The sequence below is a fragment of the Erpetoichthys calabaricus genome, chromosome 13, assembly GCF_900747795.2.
Source record: "Erpetoichthys calabaricus chromosome 13, fErpCal1.3, whole genome shotgun sequence".
Lineage (NCBI taxonomy): Eukaryota > Metazoa > Chordata > Cladistia > Polypteriformes > Polypteridae > Erpetoichthys > Erpetoichthys calabaricus.
Genome location: NC_041406.2, coordinates 78,499,569 through 78,526,821, shown reverse-complemented (window position 1 = coordinate 78,526,821; position 27,253 = coordinate 78,499,569). Strand labels below are relative to the sequence as shown.

The window sequence follows — 27,253 nt, the reverse complement described above, 5'->3', positions numbered from 1 at the left end:
GAGGCAGCCTTCTGCTGTTATGCACCTAAAATCTAGAACAGCGTGCCAGTAGGAATTTGCCAGGCTAATACAGTGGAGCACTTTAAAAAAAATGCTAAAAACTCATTACTTTAACATGGCTTTCTCTTAACTTCATTTTAGTTTAATCCCGATGCTCTGTATATTCAATTAATTATCATAACTATTCACGGTGGCTCTAAAATCCGTACTAACCCCTACTTTCTCTTCTGGTTTTTTTCCCAGTTTTCTGTGGTGGCGACCTGCGCCATCACCACCAAATCAAAGCACCATGATGTTCCTACATTGATGGATTAAAAGCCAGAAGTCTACATGACCATCATCATCAAGTCCTTCTGTGAGAACCCTAAATACAAAGAGGACTGTTCATTTATGTTAGGTAGAATGCCCAGAGGGGGATGGGCGGTCTCATGGTCTGGAACCCCTGCAGATTTTATTTTTTTTCTCCAGGCGTCTGGAGTTTTTTTTTGTTTTTTCTGTCCTCCCTGGCCATCGGACCTTACTCTTATTCTATGTTAATTAGTGTTGTCTTATTTTAATTCTTACTTTGTCTTTTTTTTCATCATGTAAAGCACTTTGAGCTACATTAATTGTATGAAAATGTGCTATATAAATAAATGTTGTTGTTGTCTACAAAGACGACATCATGGAAATTGCCACCTATTAGCATGGCTGCATTTGAACCCCAACTGTAGTCACTGTCTATATAAAGTTTGCATATTCGTTGCATGGAATGTGGGTTTAGGTTTAATGCAAATCATTTTATTTTGATTTCATTTAATTTTGTAATTATATTAAGCTAATCAGTTTATTTCAGGGACATATATTAATTTATAAGTTGGGGGGGTTGCATGGTAAGAATAGAATTATACAGTGTTCCTCTTCAACCACAAGTTCTCCAATCACAAATTCAGTTATATGTGATTTGAAAGTTTGTAAAAAAAAAAAAAAAAAATTTAAAAAATACAAAAGTTAAAAATGCATAAAATTGAACAATGGCACACTGCATCTGGCATGAATGATTCGGTTGTACACTTTTTTTTCCCCGTTACCTGGTCTAGATACCTTTCCTCTTTCTGTTAGTCAATCTATAGTATCCAAGGTGCAAACATTATATACACTCACGGTGCCACAATAAGTATAAATTTTACTTTGCCTAATGTGGCCCCAAAGACAAAAACAGTTATTCAGGCAATTCTACTATGGATTAAGAGAAGGCATGAAGTCCTTCTTTAAGGTGAGAAAACCAAAATTCTTGATCTAGTATGAAACATAGAAAATTGTGTACTGAGGTTGCTAGAATGAGTCATCAATTTGTGAAGTGCTAAAGATACAAAGATGAAATTTGTGCAAGTGGAGTGTACCTAAAACTGGTTAAGCAACATAATGTAATAAATATTTGGTGAAAACATTATCATCAAATTTGTAGCTGGAAGACATGAACGGACAGTATTTTCCGCTTAACAGTAACAGGATGGTCACAAAGCATTTCACCTATATGTAGTCTTTGGCAAAAGATCCACTGAAAAGAGCAAGACCAAGACATTTACTGCAAGAAAGGGATGGTTGGAAAAATTCAGTACTGTACTAGTCTGTTGTGTACGTCATTTTCATTTTAATTAACATTACCATAGTAATAAAATATAATAAAATAATAAAATATAATAAAAACATTACTATAGTACTATTTATTTTACCTTATTTAAGAATCAAATATATGTTAAAAAACAAATACATATTAATAAATATACACACACATTACTAGTCTAAAGTTTTAGAACACCTCAGTTTTTCATCACATTTTATCAGCTGAAATGTAGTGAATGACCTAAAATGGTGAAAAGGTAAGCATTATACTGCCAGAGGTTTAAATTTAAAGTTTAGGTTAGCATAACCTGAAAAAAACAGGAATATTACAAATGGTCCTTCTTCAGAGAACAACTAATAGGTTACAGTCTACAGATGTTCTGCAGCAATTAAAGTAAATTAAGCAATGCAAGTTGAAGCAAACAATTTGCACAAATGTCCCAACTTGTTGATTACTTAAAAATCCTCGGATACAAATCTCTCTGCAACAGACTGTGTTACTACGCCCTCTGAAGCACTACTTGGACAATATTACACTGTAGAAAGTTGTATATTCCAGTATTAATGGCAAGAAAATGACAATTAATAAATGAAATGAGACAGAGAATTATTGCCCTTAGAAGGGTAGACCTTTTGTTTTGAGAGATTAAAAAAAAAAAAAAAAAAAAAGTCAAAACCAAAGTGTCAGTGAGCACGGTGTCATACACAATCCAAAGGCAATTGGAAACTGGAAGAAACTCTGATAGGAAGAGATCTGGTAGACCCAAAGTCACAACCCAATCAGAAGACAAGTTTCTGAGGGTCACCAGCTTGCGTGATATCCACCTCATAGCACAACAGCTTCAAGCACAGCTTAACAGTGGTTGAAAAAAGCAAGTCAGGGTAATTAAGGGAGAGTGTCTACACCTGTAATTTTGTTGATTGTAATCAGTGTCTCATGCAGAGCTGCACTGACTTTGCTGGATACCGCACCATGGGAAAAGCAAAAGAACTGTCAAAAAAGACCTGCAAGAAAAGGTTTTTGAATTGTATAAATCAGGAAAAAAATATAAAAAGATATCCAGAGATATGAAAATGCCTGTCAGTAGTATTTAAACTCTTAATAAAAATGTGGAAAGTTAAGGTTTCTGGTGTTATCAAGTCATAGTCAGGTAGACCAACCAAGATTTCAGTCACAACTGCCAGGACCATTTGTCAAGATACCAAGAGAAACCCACAAGCCACTTCAGCTAAGATACAGAATTCTCTGCAAACAAGTGGTGTTGCTGTTACAAGATGCACAATAAGGAGGTACTTGAACAAAAATGGGCTGCACGGTCAAGTTGAAAGAAAAAAAGCCTTTATTGTGTCAACGCCACAAAACAGCCCACTTATAATATGCCAAACAGGGCATTCACCAAATTAACATCATTCTGGACCTCTTCTTCTTTCGGCTGCTCCCGTTAGGGGTCGCCACAGCAGATCATCTTCTTCCATATCTTTCTGTCCTCTACATCTTGTTCTGTTACACCCATCACCTGTATGTCCTCTCTCACCACATCCATAAACCTTCGGTTAGGCCTTCCTCTTCCCTGGCAGCTCTATCCTTAGCATCCTCCTCCCAATATACCCAGCATCTCTCCACTGCACATGTCCAAACCAACGCAATCTCGCCTCTCGGACTGTGTCTCCCAACCGTCCAACTTAAGCTGACCCTCTAATGTACTCATTTCTAATCCTGTTCATCCTTGTCACACCCAGTGCAAATCTTAGCATCTTTAACTCTGCCACCTCCAGCTCGGTCTCCTGCTTTCTGGTCAGTGCCATCGTCTCCAACCCATATAACATAGCTGGTCTCACTACAGTCCTGTAGACCTTACCTTTCACTCTTGCTGATACCAGTCTGTCACAAATTACTCCTGACACTCTTCTCCACCCATTCTACCCTGCACTCTCTTTATCACCTCTCTTCCACAATCCCCATTACTCTGTACTGTTGATCCCTGTTGATACTGCTGATGAGTATTTAAACTCATTCACCTTCGCCAACTCTACTCCTTGCATCCTCACCATTCCACTGACCTCCCTCTCATTTACACACATGTATTCTGTCTTGTTCCTACTGACCTTCATTCCTCTCCCCTCTAGAACATATCTCCACCTCTCCAGGGTCTCCTCAACTTGCTCCCTACTATCGCTACAGATCACAATGTCATCAGCAAACATCATAGTCCACAGGGACTCCTGTCTAATCTCGTCTGTCAACCTGTCCATCACCATTGCAAATAAGAAAGGGCTCAGAGCCGATCCCTGATGTAATCCCACCTCCAACTGAATGCATCCGTCACTCCTATCGCAGACCTCACCACTGTCATACTTCCCTCGTACATATCCTGTACAACTCTTACGTACTTCTCTGCCACTCCCGACTTCCCCATACAATACCACAGCTCTTCTCGAGGCACCCTATCATATGCTTTCTCCAGGTCCACAAAGACGCAATGCAACTCCTTCTTACCTTCTCTAAACTTCTCCATCAATATCCTCAGAACAAACATTGCATCTGTGGTGCTCTTTCTTGGCATGAAACCATACTGCTGCTCACTAATCATTACCTCACTTCTTAACCTAGCTTCCACTACTCTTTCCCATAACTTCATGCTGTGGCTCATCAATTTTATTCCCCTTTAGTTACTGCAGTCCTGCACATTCCCCTTATTCTTAAATATCGGCACCAGTACACTTCTTCTCCACTCCTCAGGCATCCTCTCACTTTCCAAGATTCCATTAAACAATCTACTGTATTTAGAAACTCCACTGCCATCTCTCCTAGACACCTCCATGCTGTCATCTGGACCAACGGCCTTTCCATTTTTCATCCTCTTCATAGGTATCCTTACTTCCTCCTTGCTAATCTATTGCACTTCCTGATTCACTATCTCCACATCATCCAACCTCTTCTCTCTCTCTCTCGTTTTCTTCATTCATCAGCCTCTCAAAGTACTCTTTCCATCTGCTCAGCACACTCTCCTCGCTTGTGAGTACGTTTCCATCTGTATCCTTTATCACCATAACCTGCTGCACATCTTTCCCAGCTCGGTCCCTCTGTCTAGCCAATAAGTACAGGTCCTTTTCTCCCTCCTTAGTGTCCAACCTCTCATACAACTCATCATACGCCTTTTCTTTAGCCTTCGCCACCTCTCTCTTCACCTTGCGCCTTATCTCCTTGTACTCTTGTCTACTTTCTGCATCTCTCTGACTATCCCACTTCTTCTTTGCCATCCTCTTCCTCTGTACACTCTCCTGTATTTCCTCATTCCACCACCAGCTTTCCTTTTCCTCCTTCCTCTTTCCAGATGTCATGCCAAGCACCCTTCTTGCTGTCACCCTTACTACATCTGCTGTAGTTTCCCAGCTGTCTGGTAACTCTTCACTGCCACCCAGTGCCTGTCTCAACTCTTCCCTAAACTCAACCTTGCAGTCTTCCTTTTCAACTTCCACCATTTGATCCTTGGCTCTGCCCTCACTCTCTTCCTCTTCTTGATCTCCGTCATCCTACAGACTATCCTATGCTGCTTAACTACACTTTCCCCTGCCACCACTTTGCAGTCTTCAATCTCCTTCAGATCAACTCTTCTGCATAGGATGTAATCTACCTGTGTGCATCTTCCTCCACTCTTGTACGTAACCCTATGTTCCTCCCTCTTCTTAAAATACGTATTCACCACAGCCATGTCCATCTTTTTGGCAAAATCCACTATACTCTGACCTTCTTCATTCCTCTCCTTGACACCATACCTACCCATCACCTCTTCGTCTCCACTGTTCCCTTCACCAACATGCCCATTGAAATTCGTTCCAATCACCACTTTCTGTCCCTTGGATACACTGTTCATCACTTCATCCAACTCACTCCAAAAATCTTCTTTCTCACCCATTGCACACCCAACTTGCGGTGCATATGCACTAACAACATTCATCATCACACCTCCAATTTCCAGCTTCACTCCAAAATCTTTAAAATGCCATTCAGACAGACTTGGTGTCACAATGACTCCTAATCCATTAACAGCTGTGTTTAATGTTCTCCCAGATGGGCTTAAAGTGGAAAAGGACAAACAAACTGTAATTGCCTTTACTTCACTATTACCACATAGACTTACAGTGCATCCAGAAAGTATTCACAGCGCATCACTTTTTCCACATTTTGTTATGTTACAGCCTTATTCCAAAATGGATTCAATTCATTTTTTTCCTCAGAATTCTGCACATAATACCCCATAATGACAACGTGAAAAAAGTTTACTTGAGGTTTTTGCAAATTTATTAAAAATAAAAAAAACCGAGAAATCACATGTACATAAGTATTCACAGCCTTTGCTCAATACTTTGTCGATGCACCTTTGGCAACAATTACAGCCTCAAGTCTTGTTGAATATGATGCCACAAGCTTGGCACACCTATCTTTGGATAGTTTCGCCCATTCCTCTTTGCAGCACCTCTCAAGCTCCATCAGGTTGGATGGGAAGCGTCGGTGCACAGCCATTTTAAGATCTCTCCAGAGATGTTCAATCGGATTCAAGTCTGGGCTCTGGCTGGGGCTACTCAAGGACATTCACAGAGTTGTCCTGAAGCCACCCCTTTGATATCTTGGCTGTGTGCTTAGGGTCGTTGTCCTGCTGAAAGATGAACCGTCGCCCCAGTCTGAGGTCAAGAGCGCTCTGGAGCAGGTTTTCATCCAGGATGTCTCTGTACATTGCTGCAGTCATCTTTCCCTTTATCCTGACTAGTCTCCCAGTTCCTGCCGCTGAAAAACATCCACACAGCATGATGTTGCCACCAACATGCTTCACTGTAGGGATGGTGCCAGGTTTCCTCCAAACGTGACACCTGGCATTCACACCAAAGAGTTCAATCTTTGTCTCATCAGACCAGAGAATTTTCTTTCTCATGGTCTGAGAGTCCTTCAGGTGCCTTTTGGCAAACTCCAGGTGGGCTGCCATGTGCCTTTTACTAAGGAGTGGCTTCCATCTGGCCACTCTACCATACAGGCCTGATTGGTGGATTGCTGCAGAGATGGTTGTCCTTCTGGAAGGTTCTCCTCTCTCCACAGAGGACCTCTGGAACTCTGACAGAGTGACCATCGGGTTTTTGGTCACCTCCCTGACTAAGGCCCTTCTCCCCCGATCGCTCAGTTTAGATGGCCGGCCAGCTCTAGGAAGAGTCCTGGTGGTTTTGAACTTCTTCCACTTATGGATGATGGAGGCCACTGTGCTCATTGGGACCTTCAAAGCAGCAGACATTTTTCTGTAACCTTCCCCAGATATGTACCTTGAGACAATCCTGTCTCGGAGGTCTACAGACAATTCCTTTGACTTCATGCTTGGTTTGTGCTCCGACATGAACTGTCAACTGTGGGACCTTATATAGACAGATGTGTGCCTTTCCAAATCATATCCAGTCAACTGAATTTACCACAGGTTGACTCCAATTAAGCTGCAGAAACATCTCAAGGATGATCAGGGGAAACAGGATGCACCTGAGCTCAATTTCAAGCTTCACAGCAAAGGCTGTGAATACGTATGTAAATGTGATTTCTCAGTTTTTTTATTTTTAATAAATTTGCAAAAACCTCAAGTAAACTTTTTTCACGTTGTCATTATGGAGTGTTGTGTGCAGAATTCTGAGGAAAAAAATGAATTTAATCCATTTTGGAATAAGGCTGTAACATAACAAAATGTGGAAAAAGTGATGTGCTGTGAATACTTTCTGGATGCACTGTACATTCCGACAGATCATTCATAGTTTAAATAAATAAAACAGAGATATATTACAAATTCAGTTAAAAAATTAATGTATAATACTACTATTGATATATAAAAAATTCATACTAAATTTGTATATGTGCTTAATATTGTACTGCTCCAATCTTTGTGTGTTTTTTTTTTCCCCAAAAAGTTCCAGGTTACACTAAGTTTCCTCTAATCTGTGAAGTTGGTGCTTCTTAAATTTATCTGCTTACATGCCAAAGCTTCCTAAATAAAATGATACGATTTTAAATGTAGACTTCAGAAAATGAAAGAATCCAAAGTCCAATATAAAGATAAACATCTTCAACAAGTACTTCGTTCTCAATTTAATTTACACTGTTTGTCATGCTCTACTGAAGTATTAAATACTAGTGCAGGCTTTCATATTTTTATCTTTAATAGCACTGCAGCTGACTCCATGATTCATGCTGCTTTTCTCTGGACACATTAGCTTGGATTTCTTGGAATTGTGTCTGTCTGAAACTATGCCATAGTTGAACAATTCCAACAGCCTTTAATATAAACATGCATATATACTGAAATAGTTATTAAAAAATATGAAGCAATATAAAAAGTATTATGCAGTCAAAAGTCCAACTGCTAAACAAATATACATCTTGCTATTACAAAATCCATATCATAAACATTCATTATTAAAATGTGTTCAGCATACTCAGAAATGTTTAAACACTTTGAAGTAATTACCACATACAAATGCAGTGACAAATATAAGCTGTCTTTTGATTTTGAAAATTATAATGAAATAGTTAACAGCTGAATTCAAAATTCTTCCTAATCTGTTTCTTTGAATGTATATAACTCAAATCTTAAGACTTACATTGTTTCATAAGACATAGACTAAACTGCACTTTGAATAGTGAGAAAAGCGCTATATAAATGCAAAGAATTATTATTATTATTATTATTATATACGAAATATAAGCTGTAGTTTATTTCTCTGCACTCTCATACTGATTATTTTAAAGATTCTCATACACTACATAAGTTGTCAATAGCTGGTTGGCTATCATTCAACAAAAAGGAAAAGAATGCAACCAAATTTCAAAATGATTTATGGTCTTTCAAAAAAATTAATTATTTATTATTATTCCATGTAATGAAGATTTGATTAAAGACAGGATACAATGAAGTGAAAACCACAACATAGTTAACATTTCAGCATCATCAGTGTATACACAAACATGATCACTAGCTCTTATTTTTTTGAGTTAATTTAAAATGTGTTTTATAATCTTTACTGAAGCGTTATGGCATTCTGCACAAAAACAAGCTTTTTTAACAGCATTACATGAAAACTTATTGCTAAATTTTAACTATGTACAATATAGAATAAACAGGAAAGTTAACACAAATAAGTATACTGAACAATTAGAAAATGTAAAGTATAAATGAATTGTTTAGTACAGAAGAACCAATCTTTAAAAGATACTAAAAAGTCCTGTATCTTTTGGTATGTTTACAGGCACTGAAACAGTCTTTTAGTTGTTTCACTTTTTCAACTTTTGTAATCTTTGTTGTAAATTCATGTGGTAATTTTAAAAGAGGTTTTCATCTTATCAATTTATTGGAACCACATTAAAAACATGTTAGTTGTGGATTGATTTAACTATTACATATTTCTCATTGCAATTTATTATTAGATGTCACTAGAGTTTAGGTTCTTCTATGTATTACTTTTATGTAAAAATGTTTTTTTAACGAAAAATATATGTTTCTATGTATATTTAATGCATAACAAGTGGAATTACAGTATATATTACTGTCTTTACAGAATGGTTCTCCTGTACAATACTGTATAATTGATTTATGCTTTACATTTTCTATTTTTTCAGTATACTTGATTGCATTAACTTTCCTGCATATGGTATACTGTGGATTAACTATTAGTAAGCAGGTTAATTTGTATTTTTTGTGAATTTCACAATAATTTTTTTTTACACTTAAACCAAAAGCTCACCAATATATTTTGATCCACTTTTTTCCTGATACAGGCTGCAGATTTCAAAATGATTCATTTTGCAATACTACATTTATAAATGAAATGTGATTTATTTCAGCTTTAATCCCTCTAGCAGCAACATAAAACAATGACAATTTACTGTTTATTTTACCTAAATGCAAAATAACAATGTTTACCTTCCAGCATCTGTCTCTTTAAAAATCCCATCCTGGTTAGGACATAGTTCACAGCTAGGCACAACTCCATTTTTGCATGCATCACAGAACCAGGGTTCAGTAGAATTTTCTGAAGCTGAACTCATGATGGAGTCACTTTCACCATCAACTCCATAACAACCTCAAAATGAAAGAAACAAAACAATCTTTTAAATATTTACAATATTTAAGATATGAAGTAATTTAAAGAGATAATTGTTACGTGTAGTGTATTTTGAAAGGACCAAGTGCTTTAAAAAGCCTTAAAATAAAATTGCAGGTATACTACATTATGTTTATCAAACTTGTTGAACCCAGTTTTTATCGGGTGCAAACCAGGAAACAATTTTGAAAGTCAGTACATTATAGGGTACACTCATGCAAACCCACTCATTTACAAAGGGCCGATTCAAAGTCACCAATAACTGACAAATCATATCTTTGGGTATTCTGGTTCCTTCAATATTTAAAGTGGAAGAAATTAACAGACTGTAAGACATACATTTTAAAACAATACAAATATTTTAAAGCAATCTCACACCATACCCAAAACTACTGATTGTTTTTGAATTAACCTATCCACTACTCATATGTATTGACCTTTGCAATTTTTTTTAATTTTTCTACTTTATGGTCAGGTGGTTAAGAACAACATATACAAAAAATTCAAAGGTTCTATTTCCTTCACATGTACTGTGGTCGTCAAGTCAAAATTTCTGTTTCTGTTGCATTACGTTGCCAGATAAGAAATCATGTTTGACTGTGTAGAACTGTTATAAAAATGACAGCTGAAACAGTCATGGCAAAAACAGCACTTATCTCAAACACCTAACTAATTTGCATCTCTTATTAAGTAAAGCATACAGGTTATAATACATAGCAACTTTGACTAAATAAAAAAAAAATACTTTTAATTCGTGCTGCACAATGAATTAAATTAGAACTGAAATCTCGGTTTGAATCCATGTGATTACTAAATCCCAAAAGGCTGTGATTTTCTACCACCATTATACTGTAGGTATTGTGCCTCTAATCGCTTCAAGCCTTTGTATGTGGTTTTGCTTCCAATCTACGGAACGAACTATGGACGTGTGAAACACACAGTAAGACTAACCAATCAGAAGCCCCCTTAATCAGTCCCTCTACCATTTGAACTAGTAGCCTAATCAGAATTTGCTTTTGGAGACAACAGAATAAACTAATCTGTTGTTTATTCTGTCAATATTAGTACAACATAGTAGGCGGAAGTTGGTAACTTGATACCAAACAAAAAATCTATACCTATCATTTAAAAGTACTTTAGATTTCACCACAGAGACATTGATCGGATATTAATCGATCGATGGAGAGAAATTGGTATTGTGAAAAATGTGCACAACTGAATATGCTACATTACATGGAAATATAAATAATTTATATCAACATCACAGACAACCCACAGAACCCTACAATGAATGTACTGCAAAAAGGTTAAAAGCAAGCTTAACTGCTGCAGCCAAAGGCCTGGCTATGCCAAAGCAAACAAGAAGTCTGGTGCATTCGGTAGCGGTGCTGCACACAAGAAAATGTCAAGACATAAAAGCACAGATGCTGTCACATACAATATTACTTAGCAAAAGACATGTTGTCCTTATAGGCAAACAGCAAAGAAGGTTCAGAAACTAGCCAAGAAACTTAACCGATATAAGCTTTCTTCATGCAATTACTTCTTACAAACCTCCATCCCTGAATTGTGCAGCAAATGCAAAGGGGAAGTTGAATCTAACATAGTGAAACCAGAATACTATTAAACAACCACAGGTCTGTAGTCAAGCCAGACAAAAGAGAGTTACATCAGCTTAACCATGCACTACATTGGTAACAATTCTACACTGAAAAGTCACTGCTAGTGAACATCATATTTTCCAGCGGATCATTCTGGTGAAATCATTGCTCTACACTTAAAAGAAGCTTTGGCTAAGTGAGGGCTACATGAGCAACATCTAGTTGTCATACCCACAGACCACAGATCCACCATAGTCAACACGGCAGAGTTGAATCAATGAACAAGATTTCAGTGCTTCAGTCGCAGACTTTACCTTGCATTCAGAAAGTTTAGGTAAAACATAACATTCTAAGCACTATTAGCACTTAAAATAACATAACATTTGTGAATGTACAAACCTTTCTGTGTCTTATTTTAAATTAGCCTGCAACATGATACTCATTAGTATAAAGAGCTCTGGGTCCAGACCTCAGAGGGACATGTTCCTCAGGTGGTGTTGGTCTGTCTGTGGTAGTGGGAATACATGCACAAGCAGAGGCCAACTGCCCTTTTTAGGGGTACTCATCAGCAATCGGCATTAAGAGGCTAATTATATTCCTCTGCCTCTCGCACCTCTTGGGTCGTTACACTGGCGGCAGCAGTTATAAGAAAAAAAAACTAATGACCCTGAGACAGATGACTGGTTTAGCATGAATGTCGGTGGACCCTCAATCATGTTCACAACGGCTTGGGAGCATTAAGTACCCCTGAAGACCTGACTGGTGGGTGGAAACCGTGCTGAATATGCCAAAAATTATTTTTAAGAGGCTAATTCCATTCCTCCGTCTCTCACACCCCCTGGTCATTACAACAAAATGTATTTCCTTAGGAGTAGCAGAGACATTGATAATATATTTACTATGCAGTGTGTACACATTATTTTCTTTTTATTATAATTATTATTATTATTAGTGTTATTATAATATAAACAAAGATTAAACTTTACATATCATGTACTTATGATAATTCTTTTAAAGATGATGCACACATTGAAAGACAGAGTGGTAGGGATGTGCAAGAAAACATTGGTCCACTTCTTTTTTTATTTTACTACTATCTGACACAATTTATGTATTTATTTTAAGTTCAAAATAGAAAATACACCATATAAAGTAATTTGGTCCTTGTTTGGCAAAGGACATTCAATAATTTAAGTTGGTTGTTATTTGAAAGAATTTTGAGATGATAAATAAGTAATGGAAAATCGTCTTAGTGTGATCATTTGCTTTGAGCCTTGAAATGCAAAATGGTAACTTTAATACTTGCATATCGACAGTTTAAATTGCAATGGTAATATGATTTTTTGATCAAATCATGCAGCACCACTTTTAATAGTTTTTAATACTTGTTGGTCGATTCATGGTGGAAAATAGGACTGACCTTCAAGATGTATACATAATCGATTGTACTAAAAGGAAATAGTGTGAAAATTTAAAAAGTTTCCAGAAAAATTACTGTCGCAGGACAAGGAATATCCTCTAGAGGATATCCTCTATTGTCTTAAATTGACAGTGAGTTAACAGTTCTGTAGAAAAGTTTGATAGCCCAACACCCACCAGGGGTGAAAGAAACCATGTTTTTGGGTTATGTCCTGGAAATGTATCCTTCAGGAACCCACTCACAAAATGCATGGATAAAACATTTATTGATCCACCAAGCGTGCTAGAAGACAGGCAAAACTGATCCTACCAAGGATTCCTAACCATAAACTTAAGACAGAATAACGGAACACAGGGCTGTTAATTAGATTATAAGAGTAATAGATGGTGAGGTGATGTCTCTATTAAAAAAAGCTGGAACTAAGTAGGCTCATTATTGGAGATTAAGAGGAATGACAAGTGGACTTAGAAAAAAGAAAAAATTATATATAGCAAAGAAGGCCTCCTTGAACCCAGAATAGAGGTTAAAGTTTTCATAGGTTATAAGAATAATAATAAAAACAATAACAGACCTGAGAAGAAAGTTTAAGGGAAGAATAAGGATCATGTGAGAAAGAGGTATTAGAGAAGAAACAAGAATGCCTTTGAATGGTGTGTGAGAGGTGGGCAAGCTGCATTTATTTTCTTTAAATCTTCTTATCTACTTAATTTTTGCAGGAAAAAATGGCTCCTCCTGGCATCATCAAGCACAAGGCAGGAAACCACTCTTGGATAAATATCCAATAGCAAGATCTAAAATACATTACTGTAACTTGCAGTAACTTGAAACAAATTACAAATTACATGAAACAAATTAAATAAGATGGTGTTTTTATATTATGAAATAACCGATATGACTGCTCTTAAAGATAATTAAAGTATATCTAATGACCAATTTCTTAAAGAAGTTTTTGTCAAATAGGGTTACTCTGTTCAACATTTTTCTGCTAGGAGTAAAATTTTGAATACGCTTTTGTAACAGTGTCAATAAAAAAATTTTTTAGTAACAACATATAATTTTAGTCACCCAGCTGTGGGGTATATAGTCATTTTTTTTTTTTAAAGAAAACCAATTCAAAAATAAAATAAAAAGACTACAGGATAACTGTAGCAACCTTGAGAAATAGAAGATTGTTGTTTTACTTTTATGCCAGCTGTTTTCAAAAAAGTAAAGTGAGAACTAATCAAAAGCTACTGTGGTACTTGCCAAAATTTAAAACAGACGGTTTTTGAAATTATGTAGAATAATGTTACTAATGACCAATGATAAGCTGTAAATATTCCATACAGGTATAAAAAGCTATAATGTTAGATTTAATAATGAACTTCACAAATGTTTTATCAGTGTAAAGTATATTTGGCATCAATCTCTGTACTCTCTCTCTCTCTGATATCAGATCTAAAATTCACATATATTTAAAGATAGTGATTTCCACAGATTATGTAATGTGCACAATGCAATTTAAAAAAAAGAATGTGCAGCAGCTCCCAAAAGAGTATTCATTGCATTTCTCTTTACCTTCTAATCAGCAGTATATGCCAGGATACATAAAAATGCATGAAAAAGGTAAAGAAATGCAAGGGCTTAGGACACAGCCGAAAAACATGTCACTCAGTTGTAAGTGGGCTTAACTGCATGAACTGAATTATAATAGTGAAATGGTTTCCTCTTCTTCACGTAATAATATACAGTATATTTCTCTGAGATCTGTCTTGCAGTAAATTTTCACATTTATTTTGCCAGAACAAGAATGCATTTTTATCAGTGTATAAACTTTAATTCTTTCTATGCTGTCAAAGAAGGTAAGGTATCTTCTTTGCCTTTATTTTCTGTCAATTGTTGATGGCAGATTAGATCCCAGTGTCATTTAGTAACATAACTTGAAAAGTGGTTTGATTAATATCTATATATATAATTCACTAAGCCGGGAGACAAGTAACCACCCATGGAAAGCACGCCGGAAGGGGCATGGATTCACTAAACCGCCGACAAGTAAGACGCCAATGGCGCATGCAGGAAGGAGCCACGCCCACCAACTCTTAGACCATTGGATACGACGAATAAATCACAGAGCCACGCCCACCAACTGGGACGCGACGCCTCGGAAAACATGCTGTCATTTCTGTTTGTCTGTGCCACAGTCCACTTGCAGCTCTGAGAGAGAGACCGCACGCACACACAGAGGCAACGCCAGAGAGAGACAGATGCACACACAGGCAGCGCGAGAGAGAGAGCCACGCACACACACAGAGGCAGCGCCAGAGAGAGACAGAGGCACACACAGGCAGCGCAAGAGAGAGCAGCGCAATCCTTTAAAACTGAAGTTAAAACACAATGAAGGAAGCAGTCTTTATAAACCAATAAGCCCTGTGCCTCTTTTTCATTAGCGTCTCACCTGCTTCAGGCCCTGCAACAGTCGAGACACTCTCTCTGCAGCTGACCTTCTCTGTGCCTGACTCCACTACTGTCAGTCGCCTGATTAAAAATGGCCTTTTGAAGGGGAGCTATGGACCCGCTATACCACAGGAACACATTGCCTTCGAGCCTGCTCTCGCTCACTCTAACGTACCGGCTTTCTCTCTCTCCTCACTCGCTCACACACTGCATAGGGGAGAAATGCCCGCAGCACGAGTCTACCCGGAAACCGTTTCAGCCACACTTCCACGCCCCTCGCTACACTGTGAGTGCGATGATTATTTATTTAAAAATGGGCTTTTGAAGGGGAGCTGTGGACCCGCTATACCACAGGATCACCTGTGACATTGCCTTCACATTGTTTTCCTTTTGTTTACGATCCTGTTGAGCAGATCAGACACCCAGGCAAACAACACTGAATAATCAATAGCTGCAACCACTTTGCCCGCCCCAACTCCTCACCTGAGTCGGTTTTGTCTGTGTTCAGCAGTGTTTCCCAAACTCGGTCCTGGTGAACCCCTGTGGATGCAGGGTTTTGTTCCAACCAGATTCCTAATCATTAATGCCGGTGAAACTCATCCGGGATAAGTTGGTTTTTCAAACGCAGCCGTGTAGCAGATTAGTCTAGCAGGATGTAATAATCCGAGATGAATGCGCGCCCTCGCGCTGAGTGAAAAGCCAATATATGTGCAAAGAGGAAAATGACTCAGGTGACGAGTTGGGGGTGGGCACATGAAATGTTACTTTTCTTGGTGATTTATTACATTTCCAATTTTTCAAATGTTAATTTTCTCCCTGTGCATAAAAATCATTAAAAAAGCGGCCTGATTATGCGGCGTATGGTATGCCGCGGGTTGGCTAGTATTCTTTAATATTTCAAAGTGTGCTTGTGTATCTAAGTCTGTCATGTAATTTAAGTCTCCATTTCTTATTTTGCATAAATTAATGGGGAAAAAGTAAAGTGAAGTTATGCTTTAGTATATTCTGCTCCTATCACATTTACTGCCACACTAAGTCACCACTACCTTGTGGAGGTCTTCTGCAGTATTCAAGCAATTATGAAAGCCAGCAGACAGCACATGTGCATATCCTGACTATCTGAATTCTACATTGTTGCCACATGACAGAAATAAATGTGTATTTACATACGTTAAACATACACATACACACACACCCCAACCAAGTGCACATACAATCCTAGCTAGGTTTTGTAGTCCCAAAAGAAATGAGTACTAAATTTCATCCTAATTTCCTCAAAAAATGGCAGAAGATGCACCTAATCAGGAACCTCCCAAGATTAAGAAGGAGATGTGCTATATATAAATCTTCCAAGGTTGTTCTCTGAATGAAGCTTACAAGACACCATATGAAAAAACCACACAAACTGCACCGTGACCAAGGCATATATGCTATAAGGATATCTAAATCTCTTTCAGATAAATAGGTATCATCTATAAAGGGAAGAGAGAAGAACAAAATGAACAGGTAATGTAATCTGAGAAAATGAGAGCTAGATAGAGTTGTATTTAAAAGAAGGTACAATGTATACTGTGAAACCACTTCATATTCTTTACAGAAGAAAGTAAATGAGGTAAAAAACCTAGAACTTGCTTTGCTTGCACTGTTTAATACTGACTCTTGAGCTCCATTTGATGAGGTTAAATGCCGAGGGCAGAGCTTACACGTGGATAACGGTATCTGCTCTGAGTTAGCATTTTAGTGCTGCCTTCTGTTATCTCAAAGTATATTGATGCTTGATAGGCTATTTTTGATGGAAGTTTAATTCTGAACATGGAAGAAATAAAAGTTCACTTCCACCACACCACTAAACTCCAACTCACTAAGATATTGTCGTCTACATAAAAATGGACAGAAATTTTATAAACCAGAAACCCTGCTAAACTGGGGAATAGCTCTTGATAGCCGAGAAATTGTTTTCATTTTTGCATTATTATTTTTTATTTCAGTTACTTGCTGGACTCCAAAATACAGCATTATAAATTAAGCAAAACATGAAATATAAAAAGTCATATTTTAATTTTGATGGCTTTAAATAAAAAGTAATAGTGCTCAGGGTAGTGAGAACAACCTGGCAATGAAGAATGTGTGCTAATACAGTTAATAAACTGTGAAAGGATTTTTTTTTTCTTAAGGACAGATATATCCAAAACTACATTTTTCCAAAGAGAAAATATTTTAACTTTGGTTTAATTTTCATATCTTGATATAATATTTAATATTTTATTTGCTTCTGGCATTACCCTATTAACCTGTTTTGCTACCAACTACTTTATGGGGTAATATTTTGATTTCTTTAAACTCATACTTAATGTATATGAAAATCTGCAAACTAGTATCTATACTTATAATATTTAGCAAACGTAAATTTTCTAAAAAAGCACTTTTAAATACAGTGTACCCTGTCCAGTTTAGAATCAGCCATTAAAGTGTAATTGTAGATTAATGTACTGCCTAAAAAGACTATTAACTAAATGTTTAGCTAATGCACAATATAGAAAGCAATGTTTTCAACAAAACATTAGATATTCAAAACTGAACACATTCAAATTTAATTATGCAATGGGCTTTTAAATACCACAGACACTGCCACTAAAATGTTAATATGGCAAAAATCATTCAATTAGCTACGAGACCTTTAATATATTCTATATCCTTCTAAAATAAAAAGACTGCAAACCATTCTTAAAATTGTACATGCTATTCTTTAAGTTATTTCTCTGATCAATTGTAGCTTCAAGATCTAATTTTTAATTTTTTACATCTGCAAAACTAATCTGGATGTAAAACTTTCCATACACAGGACTGGGTCAAATTTAAGTATGAGGCTCTTCTTATTAAGGAGATATTTATATTTATAGGCTCTGTAGTAATAAATTGGATATTAAATGGTTAGCCGTAGTCATGGCAGAACACAGTAAAATGTCATAGAATAAAGAAGAAAAATGTTCTACCAGATTTATAACTTTGCATCTCATTTAATTTATGGCAACTGGACCCAAGGGCACTTGCTATCAAGTGTGCTACCAAGGGCTAGTGTCACATACTATGATATGTAACAGACATTTTTCTTCAGACACACTGCAATCAATATGTCACTGCTGCTGACATCACAGCTGGGGGTGTACAGCTATTACAAGACTGTTACAAGATCAAGGCACAAACGCACTCAGCCACAGTGACAGATTAGGCCCCTAAAAAGGGTTTTGAGAAACAGCAGGTTTTCCTCATGTCTGCAAAAGCTAAGCTTTTGTAAACGAATTGCACTCTGATAAATTTAATAAGCAGCTGCCTTACATGATTACATTTATATTATTCTACACCATTTGTTTAAACCACTTTTAAGGCTGATTTCATTTGAATAGCTTCCACCAAATATTTCAAATGTACTCAATCAATTAGTTACCAAACATTTTGTTCCCTACTGACATTTACAGTATTAACAAAACTGATTTTTGGATACTTTATATATAAAATGTCAAACTTTACATTAATCTTATCCAAGAAGAAAATTAAACATCAAAAACAAGACTTTCCTTTCAAAAACAGTAACTTGCCTACAATACATTATCATAAACATTTTGTTATCATTTAATACATTTAATAACATAAGATGTTCAACTATTGGATAATCAGAGAAAAACTTATATGTACAATGTACATATAAAATATATACACCTCTGTGTTTCTACTACTATATATACACTCACCGGGCCCTCTATTAGGTACACCTGTTCAACTGCTTGTTAACGCAAATATCTGCTCACCCAATCACATGGCAGCAACTCAATGCATTTTAGACATGTAGACATTGTTAAGACAACCTGCTGAAGTTCAAACAGAGGATCAGAAAAAGGAAAGAAAAGTGATTGAAATGATTGTAAACATGGCATGGTTGTTTTTCCCAGACGGGCTGGTCTGAGTGTTTAAGAAAATGCTGATCTACTGGGATTTTTACGGATAACCATCTCTAGGCTTTACAGAGAATGGTCTGAAAAAGGGAAAATATCCCTTTTTGGTCTCTTAGTACCAACAGAGCATCGTTTAAATACCACAACCAACCTGAATATTGTTGCTGAACATCCTTTGACTTCAATGTACCCATCTGCTAATGGCTACTTCCAGCAGGATAATGTATTATGTCACAAAGCTCAGATCATTTCAAACTGGTTTCTTGAAAATGATAATGAGTTTACTGTACTCAAATGGCCTATACAGTCACCAAATCTCATAGAGCACCTTTGGATGTGGTGGAATGTGAGATTCACATCATGGATGTGCAGCCAACAAATCTGCAGCAACTGTGTGATGCTGTCATAACAATATGGACCATAATCCCCGAGGAATGTTTCCAGCACCTTGTTGAATCTATGCCACGAAGAATTACTGTAGTTCTGAAGGGGAACAACCCGGACTACCAACGTTTACCTAATAGAGTGTCCAGTGAGTGTATATTAGCTATGTTACCCTGTTTCCCTTGGAATTATTCAATAATATGTAATAATAATATTATCACCTTGTCACTGGAACTGTTTACTCTTGAATATACATAACAGTCCATGAGTAAAACATTCCTGCATTGGATAAATTCTTGTGTTTTCCTTGTGACTCGGCTTTTGATGATTGTCACTAGAAAACACAATGTCACAGGAAAGTATATTCTTTTGAACTGAAACAGGTAATCAGCTACTGTATGTTACCTCTATGCTGTAGATGCTCACTTTTGAACGGCTGTGCAGCTGTTTTCACATCGCTCACTCACCCTCCGGTGAAAAGCCACACAGCTGTTATCTCACTTTTCACCCTTTGGTACATGCTACTCACAAAACTCCAAAGGTCAAAACCACTGTTGTTTATGTGTTGGTGCTTTGCAGCACTTAATACCCACACAAAATCCCACCCGTCATTCACGTGAGAGTGCTTCACAAGAGCCGGTATGCATCTAAAAGTGCAGGTAGTAACAGCAAACAAAAAAAAAAAAATGACACTTGCTAACCATTGAGCTTTGCATCTTCAATGAGTTTGCCAAAATTTATTTTCCTGTCGAGGACGCTGCTCAGTCTTTAGACGCCAACCCTATTATGATTGGTAGTCACATGGCACATCAATCACTTCTGCTGGGTCCCACATTTGCATGAAGCCCATTTTCAGTGCACCACCAAGCATGTAAGCTAACATAATATGACTAACTATAAAATAAAAATAAAAAACAAACACTGACTATTTTCTTTTTTTTTTTAGCATCACCAAATTTCATTCAAATTCTTCAAGGCATTTTGGGATATTTAGTTTTTTTTTTTTTTTTTTTTTGGTGGAGTTTTCATTAAATATTAATATATAGAAATGTGTTAAATTTAGTGTTATCGCTCTCACACTGGTCACTGGAAGTTCAACATGGCTCCCTCATGGCAAAGAACTCTCTGAAGATCTGAAAAAAAGAATTGTTGCTCTACATAAAGATGGCCTAGGCTATAAGAAGATTGCCAACACCCTGAAACTGAGCTGCAGCACATTGGCCAAGACCATACAGCGGTTTAACAGGACAGGCTCCACTCAGAACAGGCCTCGCCATGGTCGACCAAAGAAGTTGAGTGCACGTGCTCAGCATCATATCCAGAGGTTGTCTTTTGAAAATAGATGTATGAGTGCTGCCAGCATTGCTGCAGAGGCTGAAGGGGTGGGGGGTCAGCCTGTCAGTGCTCAAACCGTATGCCACACACTGCAACTAATTGGTCTCCATGGCTGCCGTTCCAGAAGGAAGCCTCTTCTAAAGATGATGCAAAAGAAAGCCCACAAACAGTTTGCTGAAGACAAGCAGACTAAGGTCATGGATTACTAGAACCATTTCCTGTGGTCTGATGAGATCAAGATAAACTTATTTGGTTCAGATGGTGTCAAGCGTGTGTGGCGGCAACCAAGTGAGGAGTACAAAGACAAGTGTGTCTTGCCTACAGTCAAGCATGGTGGTGGGAGTGTCATGGTTTGGGGCTGTATCAGTGCTGCCGGCACTGGGGAGCTACAGTTCATTGAGGGAACCATGAATGCTAACATGTACTGTGACATACTGAAACAGAGCATGATCCCCTCCCTTTGGAAAATGGGCCACAGGGCAGTATTCCAACATGATAACGATGGTGATAACACACCTCCAAGACAACCACTGCCTTGCTAAAGAAACTGAGGTTAAAGGTGCTGGACTAGCCAAGCATGCCTCCACCTCTAAACCCTATTGACCATCTGTGGGGCACCCTCAAATGGAAGGTGGAGGAGCGCAAGGTCTCTAACATCCACCAGCTCCGTGATGTCGTCATGGAGGAGTGGAAAAGGATTCCAGTGGCAACCTGTGAAGCTCTAGTGACTCCATGCCCAAGAGAGAGTTAAGACAGTGCTGGAAAATAATGGTGGCCACACAAAATATTGACACTTTGGGCACAATTTGGACATTTTTCACTTAGGGGTGTACTCACTTTTGGTGTCAGCAGTTTAGACATTAATGGCTGTGTGTTGAGTTATTTTGAGGGGACAGCAAATTTACACTGTTATACAAGCTGTACACTGACTACTTTACACTGTACCAAAGTGTCATATCTTCAGTGTTGTCCCATGAAAAGATATAATCAAATATTTACAAAAATGTGAGGGGTGTACTCACTTTTGTGAGATACTGTTTATATACAGTACATATTTACACACATATATGCATAAATACATACATATACACACACATACATACATATACTGTATACACACACACACACACATATATATATATATATATATATATATATATATACTAGCAAAATACCCGCGCTTCGCAGCGGAGAAGTAGTGTGTTAAAGAGGTTATGAAAAAGTAAAGGAAACATTCTAAAAATAACGTAACATGATTGTCAATGTAATTGTGTTGTCATTGTTATGAGTGTTGCTGTCTTTTATATATATATAATATGCACACACACACACATAAACATATATATACATAAACATATATATATATATACATATCTACATATACACATATCTACATATACATACGTATATACACATCCACATAAACATATATATACATATACAAATTTACATATCTACATATATATATATATATATATATATATAGACATAGATATATACATACATACATTCACATATATATATATATATATATATATATATATATATATATATATATATATATATATATATATATATATATATATATATATACTGTATATATACATATCTACTTATTGGCTCCTGTATTTAGGATATGGCAGGTTGGATAATGGATGGATGGACATTTGTATGCATAGCCCTATTTGCCCATTTTCGTTTTTTTTCTTTCTTCAGTAATATTTCAGCAAACCCGGAGCTTGTCAGTTCAAATCCTGGTACTGACACCACTGTGTGACCCTGAGGAAGTCACTTCACCTGCCTGTGCTGCAAAAAACAAAAGTAATGTAACAAATTGTACTTCAGATGTTGTAAGTTGGTGGAATAAAGGCATAAGTCAAATAGATAAATATGTATTATACACATAGGAACTATTCATTTATTTTCAGTTAAGTCATCTGCAGCAAACTTTTATAAATGAGGGTTTCTCCTTTTTAGATAGTGCAAACTGTTTCTTCTTCATTGACGTTTTCTCTTGGAGAGCTTTTTTCATTTCATTGAAAATGAAAGCAGCAGCTGCCAAAATATGTAGCTTTCTTATTAATTTTTCAACATTGTGTAAAATAAATGTATAAAGTAACATAAAAGGTTTAAATACTGGTTATTCTTTTACACTAAAATATTACTACACAGATACAAAAAAAGTAAAATGGATATGTTCTTTTTCTTTAAGGAGATTAAATATTACTGAAGAAAGAAAAAAAAAATTAAACAGCCAAATGGGGCTATGCATATGAACTTAAAAGGTTTAAATAAAACAGAAATATATATTTTATTTTTATTTGGTTAACTTGTGGAGGGTGTATCCTGTAGCAAAGCCCTAACTGTTTTCGTGAAAGCCCGTTTCAGTCAATAAGTCTTATGTGTGTGTTTATGTATGTGTGTATTTGATCATCAAAGGTGACTGTGTGCAGATGGTGCAGACCTATAAATATCTGGGAGTGCAGCTGGATGATAAATTAGACTGGACTGCCAATACTGATGCGCTGGGCAAGAAAGGACAAAGCCGGTTATACTTCCTTAGAAGGCTGGCTTCCTTCAACATCTGCAATAAGATGCTGCAGATGTTCTATCAAACAGTTGTGGCGAGCGCCCTCTTCTACGCAGTGGTGTGCTGGGGAGGCAGCATTAAGAGGAAAGACGCCTCACGCCTGGACAAACTGGTGAGGAAGGCAGGCTCTATTGTTGGCATGGAGCTGGACAGTTTAACATCTGTGGCAGAGCGAAGGGCGCTCAGCAGGCTCCTAACAATTATGGAGAATCCACTGCATCCACTAAATAATGTCATCTCCAGACAGAAGAGCAGCTTCAGCGACAGACTGCTGTCACTGTCCTGCTCCACAGACAGATTGAGGAGATCGTTCCTCCCCCAAACTATGCGACTCTTTAATTCCACCAGGGGGGGTAAACGTTAATATTTAACATTATACATAGTTATTGTCTGTTTTTTTCACCTGTATTATTATCATTCTTTAATTTAATATTATTTATTGTATCAGTATGCTGCTGCTGAAGAATGTGAATTTCCCATTGGGATTAATAAAGTATCTATCTATCTATCTATCTATATATATGTAGATATGTGTATATGTAGATATGTATATATATGTATATGTATATAAATGTTTATGTGTGTGTGTATATTATATATATAATATATATATATATATATATATAAAAAAGACAGCAACACTTATAACAATGACAACACAATTACATTGACAATCATGTTACGTTATTTTTAAAATGTTTCCTTTTTTTTTCATAACCTCTTTAACACACTACTTCTCTGCTGCGAAGCGCGGGTATTTTGCTAGTATATATATATATATATATATATATATATATACATACATATACACACATACATGCAGTTTCAATAACATAGAAATCAATATAAATATTAACATCATTATCATATGAGAATATGAAGTAATATATAAGAAGCACATTTCATATAAATATAAATTATTAAACAGTAAAATCTTCTTCTGTAATTTGCTACCGTGGCAATTTGTGTGTCTGTCCAGGATTTTAAATCACCTGTAGCTCGCAAACCGTTTCACCTATTGACTTGAAATCTGGTACACATATAGTACGTCACGTCTACTATCCGCTTTATGGGTGATGATTGTATTACTCTTTTTATGTTTATTTTATTTTATTGTAGAATCAACTCCTATCTGCGCACACCAGGGCGGCCGTGGGCGGATGCGTATGGTGTATTCACTCCATGTTATCGTGCATTGCGCTGTCACTGGTATTTTGATAAAAGAATTTGAACAACATATAAGAAGCGTATAAATTATTAAACAGTAAAACATTAACATTTAAGAAGTAAAGTTAGATTAAGTACTACTGCAGTGCCCTCGGGTATACCTCATTTTTTGTTTGTCCATTACATGCTTAAATGTATACATTTTTGGTGTACCTACCCGAGAACACACGACATATAACCGAGCGTGGGAGAAGCATGGATTTTAAACACGCGTTGAGTTCATCTGCTGGTCTCCCTCGTGGAATAACTGGTAATGTTTGAATAAAATCTACAGCGAGTAAAACGACATTACCTCCTATTTTTTTTTTACGATCTCTGAGATGTTGCTTTTTTCGGTTCAAGGCTTCATAAGCTCTTTTATGTTGTATGGTGTACTTATCCCAAACCATCATCTTTGAATGTTGCAAGACTTTCGCCTTGTATGTAGATCGGGGTAATTACATTCATTGCATTCTTAGTCTGAATCACAATCTGATTGTATGGGTGGTTACCTGGCACTGTAGGGTTGCCACCCGTCCTTTAAAATACGGAATCATGCCGCATTTGAGAATGAAATTGCGCGTCCCGTTTTGAATCAATACTGGATGGGATTTCTCCCGTATTTTTTTTAGCATTTTTTTTAAAGCAGCGTCTCATGCAAATCATCCCACACGCATTTTATGAAGATGCCTCCTTTCCTACTTTTGATTGGGTAATACTTGATGTCATCGTTAGTTTGATTGGTCTTTTTAACTGTCCAGTGAGGAGGGGCGTGTCTTTTAAGTAGAGTCTGGAAAGTGTTGGCACTGAGATGTGGCGTCAGCGCCAGAGTTGAAGCCCCTAATGTTGCGGTCAGCAAGTCGGCTAACATCCGCCATGTGCCGTCTTTCAGTTGCGAGAAGCAGATCATAGAATGGTTGAAACTGTTGCCCCTAACGTTGCGCCACGGCGTGTGGTTCGTTTATACCTCGTGTCTTCTCATTAAACTTTTATCTCGCGAATATGTTATTGCAATCCGCAGCGGGAGCGTTTCTATAAACTTAATTTAAACTTACGTTTTACACCGTGCTTTGTTTCCCTTATGAACATGCTTGAATGCTTCACTCGCTCCGTTCTCAATTGTTTAATTAATTTTTTGCTCTTCGCTGTTTGCGGCTCTTCCGTCATTTCCCCCTACTTCGTTCTTTTATCTCGCGAATATGTTATTGCAATCCTTAACGGGAGCGTTTCATTAAACTGATTGAAAATAGTTTTGCATTTACCTTTTTAGTAAAAGGCGAGCTTTTAAGCCTGAGAAATCACCCGTAAATGCACACGTTTAATTGCACATGTGTTAATATGTATGGTTACACAGTATTAAAAGACAGTGAACAACGTCAGTTACCTTTGTTCCCGCGTTTGATAAAAGGCGAGCTTTTAAGCCTGAGAAATCACCCCGTAAATGCACACGTTTAATTGCACATGTGTTAATATGTATGCTTACACAGTATTAAAAGACAGTCAAAAATTAACGTCATTTACCTTCGTTCCCGCGTTTGACTCGTGCTGTAAATCTCTTCCTTGTTTTTAGTTCACGTGATTACGTAGGAGGCGTGATGACGCGATACGTGACTCCGCCTCCTCCATTACAGTGTATGGACAAAAAATATGTTCCAGTTATGACCATTACGCGTAGAATTTCGAAATGAAACCTGCCTAACTTTTGTAAGTAAGCTGTAAGGAATGAGCCTGCCAAATTTCAGCCTTCCACCTACACGGGAAGTTGGAGAATTAGTGATGAGTGAGTCAGTCAGTCAGTGAGTGAGTCAGTGAGGGCTTTGCCTTTTATTAGTATAGATATATATATATATATATAAATTTACATAATATTGTAATGAACAGCACAATACGCAAATACAACTCAGAGGTACTGGAGTTTTCTACATTTCTAAATTTTACCTGGAGTCTTTGTTCCGTAACAAACGGTGCCCTGTCTTGTACTCCATTATCTGGGTTACAGAGCACATCTCCAAAACAATAAAAGAAAGATTTCCCTACCAATAATTATTTCCTGCCACTCACATTCTGTCCTTTTCTATACTGCAGACACTCCTGCTTATGGTCTCTTGACTCCCTACTCAAAATTTCCCTCTGTTGCACCTTCTTTTTTCTCCTAACTTCTTCTGTCACTCATCTCCTAAGAAGCATGTTCACTCCTCACAGAGCAGAAGCCCTTCACCCAGTCCCATCACTTATACCATTCATTCCACCCTTTCTGCTCCTCCACAGTGCTTCACAAGCAGCCTGCACATCACAGTATATTAACAAAACATAATATACCTGAATTTAACATTAACATTAATACAGAATTACATGACCATCTGTGGTTTCCATTTCCGACAATTTTTCAATTTTGTCGCCATCATGCTTTAAATTGTTCACTGTTTTTCTTCCTAGTCTGTAAATTGAAGCAATACTTGAAGCACTTTTGCCATTTTGTAAAAGTTTATTCATTTAAATTTTTTGTGACGGTCCTAACACCACACGCATACGTTTATTGGCCATAACAACGTATAATAATTTAATTATAACAAAAATGAGAAAAGCTATGAAAAGCTATTAA

At 37.0% G+C, this 27,253-nt stretch overlaps 1 protein-coding gene across 3 annotated transcripts in view; it reads right to left on the bottom strand.

Annotated features, from left to right (window-relative positions):
• Nucleotides 1–27,253, bottom strand: part of phf14 (PHD finger protein 14) — a 299,338-nt gene that overhangs the window by 228,669 nt on the left and 43,416 nt on the right. For all 3 annotated transcript variants that reach the window (XM_028817150.2, XM_028817152.2, XM_028817151.2), the window contains exon 5: nucleotides 9,552–9,711. In XM_028817150.2, coding sequence (XP_028672983.1) covers nucleotides 9,552–9,711 — 160 coding nt within the window. The remainder of the gene's footprint in view (nucleotides 1–9,551; nucleotides 9,712–27,253) is intronic.